The sequence below is a fragment of the Equus asinus genome, chromosome 12 (assembly GCF_041296235.1).
Source record: "Equus asinus isolate D_3611 breed Donkey chromosome 12, EquAss-T2T_v2, whole genome shotgun sequence".
NCBI classification, from domain to species: domain Eukaryota; kingdom Metazoa; phylum Chordata; class Mammalia; order Perissodactyla; family Equidae; genus Equus; species Equus asinus.
Genome location: NC_091801.1, coordinates 47,474,509 through 47,493,388, shown reverse-complemented (window position 1 = coordinate 47,493,388; position 18,880 = coordinate 47,474,509). Strand labels below are relative to the sequence as shown.

Sequence of the window (18,880 nt, the reverse complement as noted above, 5' to 3'; positions counted from 1 at the left end):
TCACAGCCTAGAATTTGGCTCCAAGTTATATTCTCTCACCTTATGATGAGCTGCATCCAAGATAAATTCTGCACGAGTACCATTATTTTCTGGGCTTCGGTAATCAAACAACGAATTTGTAAGGTATGTCAAACCTTTCATACTCAAATTTTCACCACAAATGAAGAAACAGGCTTCCTGAAAATGAATGCAAAAATTCTGAACAGGAGGAAAAATCATTAGATTTGTTAAAGAAAATAAAACCTTGGTTTTATAACACCCATTCAGTAGTCCATAGAAATCACTACAACTTGAAGTCCTGTAAAAAGACAAGGAATGCTGTCTCCATTTTCACTGCCTATTTTGGCAAAGAACATTTTAACAAACCAAAAAGGAACTCCAAGTAGCTGCCATAAACAAGAAAGAAGAACATTTATGAATTGGAAAGTATTTGAAACTACTGTCCAGGTGTTAAGTGCTACCAACTTTCTAAATTCCCCTAAGCTCTATAATTTCTTACAGGGGAAAACAGTAAAGTTCCTCTCTCAAGCCAAAGATATATGAAGTCTAACAGATTTTTTGGTAAGGTTAAACACTTCAATAAGTACTTCATTATCCCCGCATTCTATCCAAAAAAGGGAGGAAAAGGGGAAATTTTGACTTACAGTTTCACTTCGACTCATATTCTCTTCAAAATCTTTAACACCCATAATTCCTTTAAGGCACATGGCTCTGCAACCTACAAAACCAATCTGGCAATCAAAGAAAGGCTCTCCCATCATAAGGGCCTATAAGAGAAAGGAAACATTAGAACTAAGAACTTGAATTTCATAAAAATGTTACAGGCCCTCCTTTTAGAATTTCTAAAGTCGAAACATCTTCAGGATTATGGCCTTTGCAAATTTATTCTCCTAAGATTATAAGCCCTATTAAGGTAAGAAACATCTTACTTGTCTCCATATCCTCACATCTTTGTATCCTCAATGACCAGCACTTCATGAAACATTAACTCACACAAACATATGAATGCACATATGAAACACATGAACATAGGAAAGTAAAATGAAAGAACAAATTGATGTTGCATATTACTGTAAAACCTTTGTTAACGGAATAATTATTTCAACCAATGCTACTGACCACTAAAATACAAATATAAAACTATAAATACATTTTCAAACATACTAATGATAAAAAACTGTTTATTAAATATTAATTTTAAAGACCATTCAAAAGTTTAAAAATATATGTTCAATGTTGAAAGATTACCTCAACTGTAGTTCCTTCTTGTTCCCAACACAATACTTCTTTAGATTTGACTTTCTGAGGGCTGTAATAACTACTCTCAGCTTGCATTTCAGTAAGCTAAGAGACAACATAAGAATATTAAGAAAGTCAAATTAGTATTAAATGGCAATAAACTGTCATTATTATGATGAATTGATGGAAACAAGGCCAAGTTTAAGATTCCGGAAAATTAATTATTAAGCAGGAAAACAGGTGCAACAAAAACAGCTGTAACAGATTATCCATGGTATAAAAGTTGAATACACTATTCTAAGCTGATATAGAGAATTTAAATCCCACCTTATTTTATTTAACTACTTTTTCTTAACAACATTGCTTTAAAAAGTGATAGCTGTGTAGCTATAACAGACTCATAGTCATAAAATGGCTCAAATATCCTGCCAAAAATTTACATATGTTTTAACCTCATCTCATTTTTCTATCCACTAATATATTCAGCCAGGTTTAGTTTAATCATTTCAAAGTAATCAAACAGAAAACTGTGAAGAAAACACAAATAGATTCAACAAAACTTTTTCTAGTTCTGAGGGGAGTAGCTTCACGAGTGTTTACTTACAAAGTATGCATCTTGTATGTCTCATAGATTCATTCAATAATGCAAATATTGAGTGTCTGCAAGATAAAAGTACTAATCTAGACGCTGACAAAAAAAAAATTCTTGCTCCTCTGAAGCTTACAACGTATTATTTGTATGTATCCAGAAATTAGATAATTTAAATTATTTTTAGAAGATACTTTTCTAAATGCAATGTGGTATCCTGGTTTGGATCATGTTACAGAAAAAAGGACATTATGAAAAACTCAATTAAAGTCTGGAATTTAAAAGTAATCCACCAATGCTGGCTTCCTAGTTTTGACAAATGACAGTGTAAGACATTAACAATATGGGATACTGGGTAAGTAGTATATGTGAACTCTCTGCACTATGTTTGCAACTTTTCTGTAAATCTAAAACTATTCCAAAATAAAGATGTTATTTTTTTAAAAAAGGTATTCTGCCCATGTTTGCTATGATTCAGCAACCCTTATTCTTGTGAAATGGATATATTCTTCAAACTTAAATAAAAAGTCAAAGATCACATTTTTAAAAAAACAATAACTTGGGTTAAATACAACTTATTGAACTGAAAAGTTATAATTTTAAGCATGATAATCTCTTTATACTGAGAATCAACTAATTATTCTCATTTTTTCTAACAGTTCTTTATATAAGCTCTATTTCTTGGATGCTTCTAGAAGTAGTGCACACAATGTTGCTGTTTTAAAGAACAACTCTATAATCTAAAATGCTACAGTAAAATTGAGTATTTTAAACTTGATCACCCCTCAGCTGTCTACAATTATTGTAGAGAAAAAGCAATTAATTGATTAAAAGGACTCAGGCATTACAAGAATAATTTTCAACATTATTAAAAAATGCTACATATAATTTGGCATGATTTTGTTGGATTGGTATCAACTGTTCAGAATGCTAATGCAGAAACCTGACCTTATTTTCTGACCAAAATACGAACCACAAATTAATTCCATACATTCTTCAAATCCAAGCTGAACAATGAATTCTAATGTTTTCCTCCTAAATATCAACATATTTCCCTTAGAGAAATCTTAGAGAGATCTAAATGTTTCAAATTTTTAAAAAGATGTATTAACTAATGACACGGTTTTACAATTTATGGACCTCTCCCAACTGTATTATCTCTCTGACCTGATTTTGTACTACTTCCACACTAGCTCACTTTGCTCTGACCCCACTGGCCTCCTTGCTATTCCTTGAACTTTTGGAGCCTTTATATTTTCTATTTCTAGAATGTTCATTACCACGTATCTACAAAGCTTCCTCTTTCACTGGTCTTTGCTTCAATATCCCCTTCCTATTCAGGCTTTCCCCGATCACCCAACTTTAAATTGCATAATCCCCTCCCCTCTAGTGGAGGCATCCACTATTCCTCTTCCCTCTCTATTTTTTCTACACAGCCTTTGGTACCAATGGGTATACTATATATCTCATTTGTTTATAATAACAATTTATGTTTTAAGAGGCAGGGCTTTATATCTGATCTGTTCACTGTGATATCTCTAGAGACAGAACAGTGCCTAGCACATAGATGGTATTAATATACATTTGTTGATGAATTAGATACTGTTCAGGAATATTACATGTGTAGTAATACTATCGTAAAAAGCCAAGGAATAAATAACCCCAAATTAAAGTTGGAGTGTATTTGAGGGGCAGAGAAGACAATATATAATCAAAGAACAACACATAAGGGGTAGCAAAGTACTAGTAATTTTATATTTCTGAAAATAAAAGGGTAATAAAAAAAACTTAATCTTTAACCTGAAAATAACTATTACATAATCTTTTTTGAGCATATATTTTACACGCACTGTTGACAGAGGAAGTGGTCAAAGTAGGTTATGCAATGCTGAAAAACAGAGCTAGATGAGGATCTGGATAAGAAACTGGACTGTCTTGAAGAGTGAAAGAGAGGTGAGGAAAGAGAGAAGCTGTATACGAACAACCCTTTAAAGAAATTCTGTAATGAAAGAGAGGACAGAGATGAAACAGTAGCCGGAGGGGTGTATGAATTCACAGGAGATTTTTAATGTGCATTTCTTTTTTAATGGAAATATTAAGGCATCTTTGTATGCCAATTGAAAGATCAAGTAGGGAGAGAAAAACTTTCCGTGAAGCTGACAAAAAATGAAAGTAGAGAAAGCCTTAAGAAGATAGGAAGAGATCAGAATTCAAAGATTTCAGATGAGGGGACATATAATTTTATAAAGTAATGACCGTAAGACTCTATCTTACATCTACTGAGCAAAAAACAAATTTTAAGCTAGATCCTTACTAGAAATCAAAATTTAAGCATTAAAGTTCAGAGAGATATGAACAGCAAGAAAAAGGAAACCTACTTTGAAAGTCACAGTTGCCTTTGTACAATAAAATCCTATAGAAACAATAGGATCCTTCAACGTCTGTGCTTTTTGCTGATGTGTGGTTGATGTAGGATCATTCCCAAGGTGGTCTTCCTCACCATCATCATAACTCACAATTGCAGGCACAAATGACCAGGCCCATGATACCCATCCCTGTGGCTGCTCATCCTCTTGCTGTGAATATAGCTCTTGTCCTTTGTACTGAGACGGATACTGCATATCTATTCTTGTTTCATCTTCAGCACCTATCAATCAAAATAAAGTCATTTTAAATAAATCAAGAGGATTTAACTAAGAGGAAAATTAGGAACATAAATTCTATAAAAATGTTTCTCCCACCTCCTTCTTTCTACATATAAAGTATGAACAAATCACACATTTGGTTGTTATTTAGCATTACCACTTTCAAGTGTCTATACATTGGACTGTGTCAATCTCCTTTCATAGGCCATAATAAAGGTTATATGGGGAGCAGTTTATCACACAATTTTAAATGTATCTGATAAACACAAGAATAAATTCATTCCTTAGCATTTTACTCATTAATTTTAAAAATTTACATCAAAGAAACCACCTCCCAAAAACAGGGCTAAAGTGATGAAAAACTGACTTTTCTCAGAAACATACCATCAGAAAGATCCAAGAAAAGTTCTTGATTTCATGATGCACCCAAGGGAGAAAGAGAATAGCAAGTGCTCCTAGGCAAAATGCACCACCTCAAAAAAAGAATTAGCCCAAAGGATGAAAGTAAATATTATAATAAAACTATTTTTATATATAGTTAAGAAAAACAATAGTGTTGGGGACTCTTTCTTATTGGGAGGTGACATAAATTAGTATCTTTCCTAGTCTATAGATAAAGAAGTTATAGCAAAGAACTTTTATTTGGTTACAAAATTGCAGACTAAGGATTTAAATTCCAACCACTCATTTCATCTTTGTAAAAACAAACTCCATCAGAATTCCTTAACATTATTCTAATGATACAAACAAAAGAGGCATATGATTATGGAATTTAGGGAAAAAATTACTTTTTAAAAAATTCAAGGTATAAGTGGTCTCTAGTAGATTAAGGCATATCTACTCTTCAGTGATAAATCTATAAACCACATATTCTGTTAAATATTATCCTCATTCAGATCCACTTCTAGGTTTTCTGGCTAGAAAAACTTCATAACTTTTTTAATCTTTATGACAGAAGACTCTTGGAACATCCTACACTTACAGGTTACAACACATGGCCATTTACCTTCTTTCGTCTGGTAAGGAAAAGACTTTATAAGTAGAAATTAGAGTAATTGGTACTAAACTATAGTACCAACAGACCTCAGCCATCTTACTTCAAAATAAATTGTAAAAGTTACAAATCCAGAAAATTGTTTACATAATCTTTATATCTTGCTGTTTAACCATAAACATTATAGAAGATTCTATTGGGGAATAAATAAAGCCTATTATTAACCGTCCCTAGTAAGAGCTCGAATTGGACATGATTAGTGAATATCATCTTGGTTATAAAACAAGAACTCAGGTCACCTCAACCCAAGAAGCAGTGTCCAAGCTGGGTCCATAGAGCTGGACTCTGGACCCCTTGTCTAAATCATTAAAACAGAAGGGGTATCCACTGCTTCATCTTTTGAAACAAAAGAAAGAAACATCACTAAGAGAGGTCTGAGAAACTGGTCACTATAATTTATACTTAATATTAATTAAAAAGAGGGGTTTTGATGAAAGATGCTTTAAAAGTTCCAAATCTTTGTTCACTGCCTTGTAAAAAGAATGAACTAGGGCCTGGAAAACAAAAAAGCATTTCCTTGATCTCTGGTCAGAATTTCCTAAAATACTCTTTTCCTTTGGAACAGTGCATCTTAATCTGGGGCCCTTTAATAGAATTCAGGAACTCCATGAATTTCATTGGAAAAATATATGTTAAGTACTTAACTAAAATGTAGCATTCTTTTAATTATGAATGTAGATAACAAACCACAGTTGCATCAGCAGTACCTTCAACTCTAAAACCTACAGAAATCACAAATAAATCAAATAACAGCTGTGAAGCTATCTCAAAATAGCATCTACACACATTACATATACTGTGAAACTATGAGAGCTATTAGAATTCCTGCTATTTCATTATGTAATGTGTTAACATAGAAGCACATATAAAACAACAATAAAAAAATACATGAAATAATGGTTTTCAGACACAGGATATCAGGCTATGGAGACCAGTGAGTCCAGAGAAATGGAAAACAAGAGAAGTGAGCTCTACGATTGCCCCAGCTTACTCCCTGGAATGAGTTCCTAAGCCACAGCCAAGAAAGAGGGAATCCAAGAAGAGCTCAGCAGACTCCTTATATGAGAAGACAGGAGTGAATCCAGGTAACCTAAGGTGCCTAGAGTTTGCAGGGCAGAGCAGCAAACAAGAAAGACTTGCTCAGAGAGAGCACTCCTGAGATCTGTAGAGGATCCTGCTCCAGTCCTCAGCTGAGTATTAATCAGTTTCATGTAAGGAAACTACTGAAGCCATGAAAAGAACCACCACAAAGGAGCAAAGGGACAATCCCTAAGACTCAGAATTTGGAATAGTCTGTGTCCCCACCAGCAAACAAGAAAGAAACCTTTAATTCACAGGGCACCTGGCAAAGTACTCAAAAGGATAATTGTCTCTGTAGTGAGACACAACTGGGCTTAACCTAATGGTTGCTCTGATCCCATCTGAAAAACCTCTAAAGCAAGACAAGTTAATTAAATTGTTTCCAAGTAACTAAACTGTTTGCTAGAATACAAAAACATCCAGCACCCACAAGATAAAATTCACAATGTCTAGCATCAAATTAAAAATTATCAGGCATGTAAAGAAGCAGGAAAATACAACACGGAATAAAGAAAAAAGTTAGTATATAGAAAAAGACCTAGGAATGACACAGTTCATAGCATTAGTAAGGAGGACATAAAACAGCTACAGAAACAAAATGCAATATTCAAGAAAGCATAAACAAGGAGAGATATGACAGATATACATTTTAAAAAATCCAAATTGAAGGTCTAGAGAGGAAAAATACAGTATTCAAGATGAAATATAAACCAGATGGGATTAATAGCAGATTAGATACACAAGATTAGTGAACTTGAATAGAAATAGAAACTATCAAAAATGAAACACAGAAAAGGAAAAAGAAAAAAAAATGAACAGAGCATCAGAGAGCTCTGTTAAACTTCAAGCAGCCTAATATATATGTAATTGGAGTCCCCACAGGAGGAGAGAGAGGAACTGAAAAAGATATTTGAAGAAATAATGCCCCCAACTTTTCTAAGTATATATGAAAACAACCCACAGACCTAAAAACCTTAATGTATTCCAAGCACAAGTAACATGAAGAAAAGACACGAAGGCATATCAAAATTAGGATGCTTAAAATATTCTACAAAGAGGTTCACAGGGTTTACCAGAGTGTCAAAGGAGTCCACAGCACAAACAATAAAAGGTTAAGGATTCCTGCTTTAGAGAGATGATAAAAGTAACTCAGACTTCTCTGGAAGCAAATAGCGGAGCTGCTTCCTCCCTTTTTTAATACACACAAAAAATGACCTTCTTAGATCACAGAAAGCAATAGCCATAAAGGAAAAATTTGAAAGTCACCTTTCATCAAAATTTAAAAGTTTGGTCAAGAGACACTTATTAAAAAATGAAACAGGCAAGTCACAGACTGGCAAAAAATATTCCCAAAACTTGTATATGACAAAGCACTTGAATTCAGAATATATAAAGAACTACAAATCAGGAATGAAACCAAAAAAAGGTTTAAAAATAGGCAAGTATCTAACATATACTTCACAAAGGTAGATATATTAATAACCACATGAAAAAGTTCAAAATAATTTCTTATCAGGGAAATGCAAATTAAAACCACAATGAGATACCACAACGTGTCTACCAGAATGGCAAAAAGTAACAAAAAGACTGACAACACCAAATGTTGGTAAGGATGTGGAGCAATTAGAACTCTCATACATTACTGATGGGAATGTAAAATGGCACAACCACTTTGGAAAAAAGGAGGAGTAGTTTCTTTAAGAAAGAAAACTAAGCACACAATTCCACTCTTAAGTATTTACCCAAGAGAAAGAATAGCACATGTATACAAGACACTTGTAGAATAATGTTCAAAAGAGCTTTATTCATAATAGCCAAAACTGGAAATAGTCCAAGCATCCATCAATAGGAGAATGGCTAAATAAACTATGGCATATTCATACAATGTACCTAGCCATAAAAAGGAAAGAACTACTGATATATGCAACAACACAGATGAGTCCCCAAAATATTATGCCTTTAGGGCAGCGAAAATACCCTGTATGATACCATAATGATGAATACATGTCATTATACATTTGTCCAAACCCACAGAATGTACAACACCAAGAGTAAGCCATAAACTATGGCCTATGGGTGATAAAGATGTGTCAATGTAGGTTCATCAATTGTAACAAATGTACAACTCTAGAGGGGATGCTGACAATGGGAAAAGGCTATGCATGTGCAAGGGCAGGGAGTATATGCAAAATCTCTGTATCCACCCTTCAATTTTGCTTTGAACCTACAACTGTTCTAAAAAAATAAAGTCTTAAAGTTTAAAAAAAATCAAAAGTAAAAAAAACATTATGCTGGCGCTGGCCCCGTGGCCATGTGGTTAATAAGTTCACGCGCTCTGCTTCAAGGCCCAGGGTTCACCGGTTCTGATCCTGAGCACGGACCTACACACCGCTCATCAAGCCATGCTATGGCAGCATCCCACAGAGAAGAACTAGAATGACTTACAACCAGGATATGCAACTACATACTGGGGGTTGGGGAGAAAAAAAAAAACAAAGAGGAAGATTGGCAACAGATGTTAGCTTAGGGCCAATCTTCTCCACCAAAACAGCATACCTTAAAAATAAAATAAAATTAATGTTAGCTATTAAGATAAAAAGAAAAAAATATTATGCTTAATGAAAGAATCCTTTCACAAGAAGTACATACTGTATGATTCCATTTATATGAAATTCTAGAATCAGCAAAACTAATCTACGGTTTCTACAAAAAATCAGAACAGTGTTTTCCTGAGTGCAAGGAGATGGGGAATGACTGGAAAGGGTCATGAGAGAATTTCTTGAGATGTTAATGATCTATAACTTGATGGTATTTTATATGACACAAGTGCATGCATTTCTCAAAACATGTTGAATAGTATACTTAAGATTTATGCATTTCACTTTGTAAATTTAACCTTCAAAAAAATAAAAAGAACTATTAATAAATATAAACTCCAGTTAACAATATGTTGCTGAACTCCAGGTGAAGTGTACTGATATCTGCAACTTACTTTGAAAAGCATCAAAAACACTGGTTGAACTGATGAAGAGAGAGATGTTAGACGAACAAAAATAGGATAAAGCAAATGTAACAAAGTATGAATTGTAAAATCTAGATGATGAGCATGTGGGTGTCCACTGTATAACACTTTCAACTTTTCTATATATTTAATTTGTCATCTGGAAAAAACTGAATTTAGCACCTTACATGTGCTAGGTTTTGTTTTAGGTATTATATATTGCTTTGTCTCAGGAGTTCATTGCCTAACATGAATTCACTGTCTAACATGATATAAAGGTATGTTTTATACCTACATATGCTTATTAATGTTCCCTAAGCTTTTTTTTAAGGTGAGAAAATTTTTTAATAAGCTATAATTGAAACACTATAAAATTTGGTCTTTATAAACATTTTATTTTTCCTTTTTCTCCCCAAAGCCCCCCCACTACATAGTTGTGAATTTTTAGTTGTGGGTCCTTCTAGTTGCAGCATGTGGGATGCCTCCTCAGCGTGGCCTGATGAGCAGTGCCATGTCTGTGCCCAGGATTTGAACCGGCGAAAACGTGGGCTACCACAGCAGAGCACACGAACTTAACCACAGCCACAGGGCCAACCCCTTTTTTTTTCACTAAAGATTTTTAAATTTGGTCTTCAAAAGTAAAGAATTCAGTGGTTTTTAATATACTTATAAAATTGTGCAACTATCATCACTATCTAATTTTAGAACATTTTCATCACTCCAAAAAGAAAACTTCTACCCACCAGCAGTCACTTCCTATTCCCTCCTCCCTTCTGACACTGGTTACTATTCTACTTTCTGCTTCTACAGAATAGCCTATTTTGGACATTTCATATAATGGAATCATACAATGAGTTCATTTTTGACTGGATGCTTTCATTTAAGATGTTTTCAAAGTTCATCATGTTGTAGCATATATCAGTATTTCATTCCTTTGTATGGCTGAATAATATTCCAACGTACAAACATACCAGAATTGTTTATCCATTCATCAGCTGACAAACATTTAGCACTTTTCGGTTATTACGAATTATGCTGCCATGAACATTTACATACTAGTTTTCATGTGGACATTTATTATCAATTCTCTTGTATATATACCTAGGAGTGAAACTGCTGGGTCATATAGCAACTCAGGTTCAACTTTTTGAGGACCTAGATTGTTTTCCAATTTACTATACCATTTTACATCCCCAAGCAACACATATGAGTTCCAATTTCTCCAGATCCTTGCCAACACTTGTTACTTTTGTGTCTTTTTGATTTTAGCCATGCAAGTGGCTGTGAAGTGGTATCTCATTGTGGTTTTGATTCACACTCCCCCTCATGACTAACGATTTTGAGCATCTTTTTACATGCTTTTTGGCCATTTGTGTATCTTTTTTGGATAAATGTCTATTCAGGTCTTTTGTCCACTTTTCAATTGGGTTATTTGTTCCTACATTTTAAATGCCCTTCTCTAAAGACTCTATGGAAATTCTCCTCTCCAAATTCTTCCTGAATCTCAGGCCCAATGACAAGTCAAAGTCAATCATTCCTTTCATCATCTTTCTACTTCAGATCATTCACATCTATTTAATCAAATATCCTATCATTCTACCATACATCATAATTAATTAACTGTTCACATCTCTGTCCATTCCATTGTATCTCAAGATTTTATGGAAAGAAAACACATCTTTTTATCTCTTAATTTTCCCACAATACCAACAGTACTGTCTTAAATACAGTAGGCTTTAGTAAAAGTACAATGAATTGAGCAACTGAAGTTAACCAACCAGGTATCCTTCAATGAAGCATATAGTTAATTAGTTAAGTATAATTAATTATAGTTGTTAATTAAAATTACATATAATAAAGTATTAAGTACACATAATTCAATTAATTAGTTATAATAACTCAGTGATGCTTTGCAGAAAAATTACCAAAAGTATAATTTACCAGGAAATCTTGAGGTTACACTCCCTCAATGTTTATATAACATACATTCTGAACACTTATACCTACTAGTAATATTATTTTTCACATGCACAAAAAAGAATATCAGAATAGTATCCAGCATGTAGAAAATAAAAAAATCAAAGTAGCATCAAACAACCAAAATAAAATCATCCCATCACATTAGAATACTGCAAAACTAAATCTAATCTGTTTTTTTAATTTTCACAATGGTGAAAATACTTTATAAGAACAATAGTTCTAAAATAAAGTTTTTGTTATATTTACCTGTAATGTTTCCTAACATATCTTTATTGTGACAGGGAGGATCTTCTGTTTCTCCATCTTTACAGTTGCCTATTTCACCATAGTAAAGAGCAATCCCAAGCTGCATAATACGGATAAACATAGGCAGCTGTTGATCTGTGATAGAAAGTTTCAAACTCTCTACTAATGTATGAATCTGTATTTTGAAAAAACAAAAACATGAACAAAAGCATGTTCAAAGACAGTACCTTTTAACACAAGTAGAGAAATGTTAAAAGTTTTAAAATGGAATAAAACAGTAATGTCCCAAACATTCCTAATATTTAAGCCAAAATAATAGTTTACTCTAAAATCTTAAGAATTAAAATAAATTTTGCTATGATGATCAACAAACTTTAGAGAGAAATTATACTAAGCCAAATTATACAAATGCAAACAGAAACAATAATGAAAAGATATAGTCACACCAAATCTCTAGGCAACCTTTCCATAAAGTTATGTAACCTAAATACCCACTCTATAACATTAAGAATATGATAGTATTCACCCACAAAGCAGAAAGATCTCTGTCACAACCAAGAATAAAGTTTCATGATGTCATTTTAGTAAAACTTTAATCACTATTTCCAGCTTTACTAAACAAAAAGAATACATACACATCCTAAAAACATATGTTAAGTGGGAAATTACTAACATTATAACTATGGAAGTATGGGAATAATAAACTTTTTATTGTCAAATATGGAAAAACCACATGGAATATATGTTCAGGAAAGTTTTTAAAACAAATTTTAAATAAAAGATTTAAACATGTCATAAAATTTATAACACGAATCAATAATAAGAAAGAAGTAAGATTAACTACTAGCAAATAGGATACATAGCAGGCAATCAAAGTTCTCCTTACAGAAAGAGACATCAATGGAATATAAACACAGCCTCAATGTAATGTTTTCCTGCTGTTATATAAACATGGAATAAAACCAATTAAGCCATAAAGTCAAGTGTCTTGGAAGGTTTATTTTGACTATCTGGTATTTGAGTGTCTATGAAACACGAAAAAGAAGTAATGGCAGTCATCATATTTTTAGGGCTAAAGGCACAAAAAGTTGTATTTGAAGGGGAAGAAAGTTATATTGTGGGGAAAGGGTGTAAAATGCCATAATCAAATATGAATACAGGTTTCCTAAAAGTGACATAAAAATCATACACTAAATAGACCGTGAAGAGGTAAGAAAATGGGAGGAGGAAGGAAGTGAGGGAAGGAGTGTGCAGTGCAAGCTTATCAAGCTCTTCTTAACTTGAGATTTCTCTGCCACATCCTTTTAAATATTGTGTGGCACCAAAAGTACCAGTAATAAACAGTCTTAGCAAAACCAATGACAAAGAATCAACCCTTTATATATATACACACATACATATATATAAAATTATATACACAAACACATACATATCTTTAAAATGTATGATAGTTTTATATATGATAGATATATATGTATGTATATCTACAATACCTTTAAAATAAGATTAATTCCCAAGAGAACAATGGGCAAAGAACCTGAATGGATTTTTCAAAGAAAAAATGGCCAGTAAACATATTTTCAAAAATCTAACTTCACTAATAAGCAACAAAGTGTTAACTAAAATATATACAATCGTGTCAGTTAACAACGGAGATACAGTCTGAGAGATGCATCATTAGGGTGATTTCATCCTATGTGACCGTCATAGAGTGTACTTACACAAACCCAGATGGCATAGCCTGCAATGGACCTAGGTTAATGGTAGTAATCTCAGGGGACCACGGTATAAGTGGTTCATTGCTGACTGAAACGTCATGATACAGCACATGATTGCATTATATTTCGCTCAACGAGTTGGCAATTTTTTGAACACGATCCTATTTAAGGATAGGAAGAATATAATACAGGCACTCCCCTAAATGTTCATGAGCAAGTACACTGGTTAAAATTTTCTGGAACCAATTCTGCAATACAGATCACAGGCCTTAAAAAAGTTTAAACACACTAATAAAAAATTTGCAATTACAAAAATCTTTCCTAAGGAATTAACCAGAGATATGGTCAAAGATTTATATGCAGACTTTCATTCCTCTGAAAAACTGTAAAAAAAAAAAAAAAGGAAATTTTCAAAAATAGGGGAAATATGAAATAAATTATGTACCCATATGATCTATATCTCAGATGACACAATCTCTAAGACATGTTTATTTCTCACAAAAGATAGAAAATTATAAAAAGCCTACCTAAATATAAATAAATAAATTCAAAAATCCCACTTAGACGAACATACTTGACAGTTTGCTTAAACAAATAATTACGGTATCTGGAACATTTTGGGAAATTCCCTGCCTTTAAGGCAATCAATGAGGTTAACCATGTCCATTTAGTACATATTTTCTAGGACTAGGAGTTGAAAGAAAGATAAGTCTATCTCAAAATGGCAAATCTTACATCACAACGGTATTAATAAAAAAACTTAAAATTGGTTTTCAGTTGAACATAATGGTATCTTATATTTGGTGATTACCAGAGTCAAAAACCATAAGTCAACAAGCTTATTTATATTAAGGTGCTTTTTACAATGAAATGTCACAGCTAATCAATTTTAAGAACACAAACCTATAAGACAACACTAAGTTTTCAAGTTCATTTATTTTTACTTTCCTCTAATTTAGCCACATCCTAGAACGTATAATTAAATTTATACTACTGATCAATACGATTATTTTATATAGTAAGGCTTAAATGTGTCCATTACTTGTTTTCAAAATATATCTTGAACTTACCCTTAACATTCCTCAACTTTACTAGCAGATTCAGAGCTAAAGAAGGAAAGCAAGCCCATTATCCTGAGACAGAGGCATCAATATTGTTGAATTAATACTCTTCCATGCTTATCTTTGCCAATTCAAAGCTAATTCAAACAGCCACAGTAGCCAATATCAGTGTTAGGGCCAACTTTTCTATTACAGAACGTTAGTATTGAAAGTATGTAATTCAACAATAAAAATTCATTCTGCATTAAAAGTTAGTTAACAAGACTACAAGTCACTGTGTGAATTCTTTTTCAAAGATAGATGTTTAGAAAACTGTTATGTAATAAAGAACACAAGATTTACACTTAGAGACTAACTTTACACACTGAAAATATATACCAATACCTTGGAGAACAACAAATTTTCACATGTATCAAAAGACATTACCTGAAAAACTCCCATGGTCTAAGATTTTAAGTGCATTTTGAAACCACAGATCAAAAGTTAAAATTTCCTGAACCAATACACTAAGATATTAGGTTAGCAAATTAAGCCTTAAAAAGTTATCTAAGAAACAGAAGGGACAATAACTATAGTTATCAGATCATGCTAAACAAATTACAAGGGTTAAAATATAGATGGATATTCAGTCCACTGTGGGTATAAATATACTTTTTTATATGATCTCTTCTAATCACTTGAAGAAAAAAAAACACTAATAAACAGTTGGACAAACTAAAAAGGAAACTACAGTCACAGAAAAAAACAGTTGTCCCAAAAATATCTCTACTAGAATACATAAGTTATAAATATAATAATAAACACAGTACAAGTTGTAAATATAAATAAAACCTTTTTATAAAAACTAACGGTATATATATCTGAGGTTATGTCTTCTTTGTTTTTAATAATGATTAGCATACACAAGAGCCAATAAACAAAATAGAGACACGAAACTCAACTACTAGAAAAAGAAACACCTACTTTAATAACAGACGGCATCTTGGAATTTAGGTTATCATACGTAAAATGCAGACGAGTTCTGAAGGAGCATTTGTACAATAAAGGATCTTGGTAAAATTCTATTTTACCACTAGCATTTCGTTTATCAAGGCAAACTGTACAGTCGGAAAAATTGATAACCTTTCTCAGCACCAGATCAGTTGCTAAAAAGAAAAGAAAAACATTTTAAGTAAAAAGTAAAGTTAGAGAAAAAAGGCAACTATTATTTATTAGTACAAAAATTAATAGAAACAATAACAAAAATAAGATTAATAGAACATTTAATACATGATGCTGGAACCTAAGCAGAGAACTTCTCATTGATTATATCATTTAAATCTTCCAACAACCTTATGAAATAGACACCATAATTCCCATTTTATGTATGAAGAATCAAATAGAAGCCAAAGAAATGAAGTAGTTTGCCCTCAATTTGGTTGACACCTACCTACAGATTTAAGACAAACTTTATGAAAAATTTCACAACATTTTGCTCTGCAAGGAGATATTAAATAACAATAAAATGAAATTCTTGAGAAACCAAATTAAAAATAACTATGAGTAATCGTCACTCATTTAATATTTATTTTACACTAAAAAACTTACTGCTACTCTCTAAACCTGCACTCTCCAATATGGTAGTCACCTGTGATATGTAGCTACTTAATATTATATATGAATTAATTAAAATTATATAAAAATAGAATTTCAGGTCCTTGGTTGCAATAGCCACATTTCAACCGCTCAATAGCCATATGTGGCTAGTGGCTATAGTACTGGACAGTAAATAAAACATTTCCATCACTGCAGAAAATTCAAGTGGACAGCACTGCTCTAAATGAAAAACTAATGAAGAAAGTACCAAATTAACAATAACAGTGTAAAGTTTGGTGGTTTTCTTTTTTCCTCTTCTCCCCAAAGACCCCCGATACACAGTTGTATATTCTGGTTGTGAGTGCCTCTGGTTGTGCCATGTGGGACGCCACCTCAGCATGGCTTGATGAGCAGTGCCATGCCGGCGCCCAGGATCCGAACTGGTGAAACCCTGGGCCGCCGAAGCAGAGCACGCGAACTTAACCACTCGGCCGCGGGGCCAGCCCTTGAAGTTTGTTTTTAAGATAAGAATAAAAATGCTAGTAAAGTAGCAAACTAGAAAATGAGATCTTTAGCAAATGAGTAGTCTTATTCCTAACTAATAAGCAATTTCTAGGTAAATAACAGGCCCAAATATACTTGGTCAGTGATTTTAAGTTATCAGCTACCCACATGCTATGGCCATGGGAATCTTCAAATCAATAACATACGCTTTAACCCATTCTTTGATAACACTATTTCTGAGTATATCCTGGCAACCGCTAATTAATTCAACCTTAATTTTCGTTTTTTGCATTTGAGTTTTTAAGTAGTAAAAATTAAAGCGTATGTACATGTGTGGAAACAGTAAAGTTTTATTAGCAAAAAAGTTTCAAATTTCTTACTGGAAAAAATACACAAACTTACCATATTATTTCATTTTACACAGTATATAAACAAATGATTTAGCTACTGATATTATATAGATGTACACAAGTTAAAGAAATTATAATAGTAGGACTAGAAATGAAAAAAACCCACTAGATGCTTCCTTACCTCTCTTTATGATAATGTTATAATTTACTGAGTATTTGCTATTAGACACTACACTAAGTCTTTTACTTCCATGATCTCTTATAATATTTATATGGCTCTGTTTAAAAGATGTGAAAACTAAGGCACAGTAAGGGTAAATAATCTTTCTAATGTTAGACAGTTTATAAAGAACAGAGTTGTAATTCAAATTCTGTCAGCCTTACTCCAGAGTGCATGTTCTTAGTCATTATGCTACAAACATAAAGCAGTCATATTTTAAGGAAATTCTGGAAAATTATTATTCGGTAAGAGAGAAAATTATTAAGCTTTGAAAACATTTTTTCTTAAAAACTATTATAACAGCAATTACCTTTTAAAAACTTACAAAGTGAATTCTAGTTCTGGTACTTACTTTAAATAATGTGCTGCAATTTAATCTATTAAATGGGGATAATAATTATCTCTACCTAACAAGCACTCTGGAAAATGATTTGCCATTATTTTGAAAATGTGAACATTTGCATATCTCCCTATCTAACAAACCCACTCCTAAGCATATGTCCTAGAAAAACACTTACACTATCACAATCTTTGATTTCAAAATATACTGCAAACCTATAGTAATCAAAACAGCATGGTACTGGCACAAAAACAGAAACACAGATCAATGGAACAGAATTAAGAGCCCAGAAAAAAACCCACACATCTATGGACAGCTAATTTTCAACAAGGGAGCCAAGAATATACAATGGAAAAAGGAAAGTCTCTCCAATAAACGGTGTTGGGAAAGCTGGACAGCCACATGCAAAAGAATGAAAGTAGGCCATTATCTTACACCATACACAAAAATTAACTCAAAATAGATTAAAGACTTGAATTTAAGACCTGAAACCAAGAAACTTCTAGAAGAAAACATAGGCAGTATGCTCTTCAACATCAGTCTTAGCAGCATATTTTCAAATACCATGTCTGCCCGGGCAAGGGACACAATAGGAAAAAATAAAGAAATGAGACTACATCAAAATGAAAAGCTTCTGCACAGCAAAGGAAATCATCAACAAAACAAAAAGACAACCTAACAACTGGGAGATGATATTTGCAAACCATATATCTGATAAGGGGTTAATATCCAAAATATACGAAGAACTCATACATCTCAACAACAACAAAAACCTAACTCAATTAAAAAGCGGACAAAAGATCTGAACAGACATTTCTCCACAGAAAATATACAGATGGCCAACAAGCACATCACTAATTATCAGGAAAATGCAAATCAAAACTACAATCAGATATCACCTCACACCTGCCCATGAGAATGGTTATAATTAACAAGACAGTAAACAAGTGTTGGAGAGGATGTGGAAAAAAGGGAACTTTCATACACTATTGGTGGAAGCACAAACTGGTGCAGCCACTATGGAAAATGGTATGGAAATTCCTCAAAAAATTAAGAATAGAACTACCATATGATCCAGATATTCCACTGCTGGGTATTTACCCAAAGAACATGAAAACACAGATGTATAAACATATACACACCCCTATGTTCATTGCAGCATTATTCACAATAGCCAAGACTTGGAAGCAACCTAGGTGTCCGTCAAGGGACGAATGGATAAAGAAGATGAGGTATATATACACAATGGAATACTACTCAGCCATAAAAATCGATGAA

The 18,880-nt window shown here is 32.9% G+C and overlaps 1 protein-coding gene across 16 annotated transcripts in view; it reads right to left on the bottom strand.

The window, feature by feature from the left end:
* Positions 1-18,880, bottom strand: part of VPS13B (vacuolar protein sorting 13 homolog B) — a 781,052-nt gene that overhangs the window by 699,600 nt on the left and 62,572 nt on the right. For 15 of the 16 annotated variants that reach the window (XR_011493286.1, XR_011493288.1, XR_011493289.1 and 12 more), the window contains exons 6-11: positions 15,577-15,758; positions 11,835-12,009; positions 4,207-4,475; positions 1,249-1,344; positions 645-767; positions 40-177 (exon numbers count right to left, since the gene is read on the bottom strand). Coding sequence is in view for 13 of the 16 variants with exons in the window: in XM_044743909.2 (XP_044599844.2) it covers positions 40-177; positions 645-767; positions 1,249-1,344; positions 4,207-4,475; positions 11,835-12,009; positions 15,577-15,758 (983 nt within the window). In the remaining 3 variants the exon portion in view is untranslated. Of the gene's footprint in view, positions 1-39; positions 178-644; positions 768-1,248; positions 1,345-4,206; positions 4,476-4,857; positions 4,947-11,834; positions 12,010-15,576; positions 15,759-18,880 lie in introns of those variants that run through there. The other variant, XM_044743911.2, reaches the window with a different exon arrangement.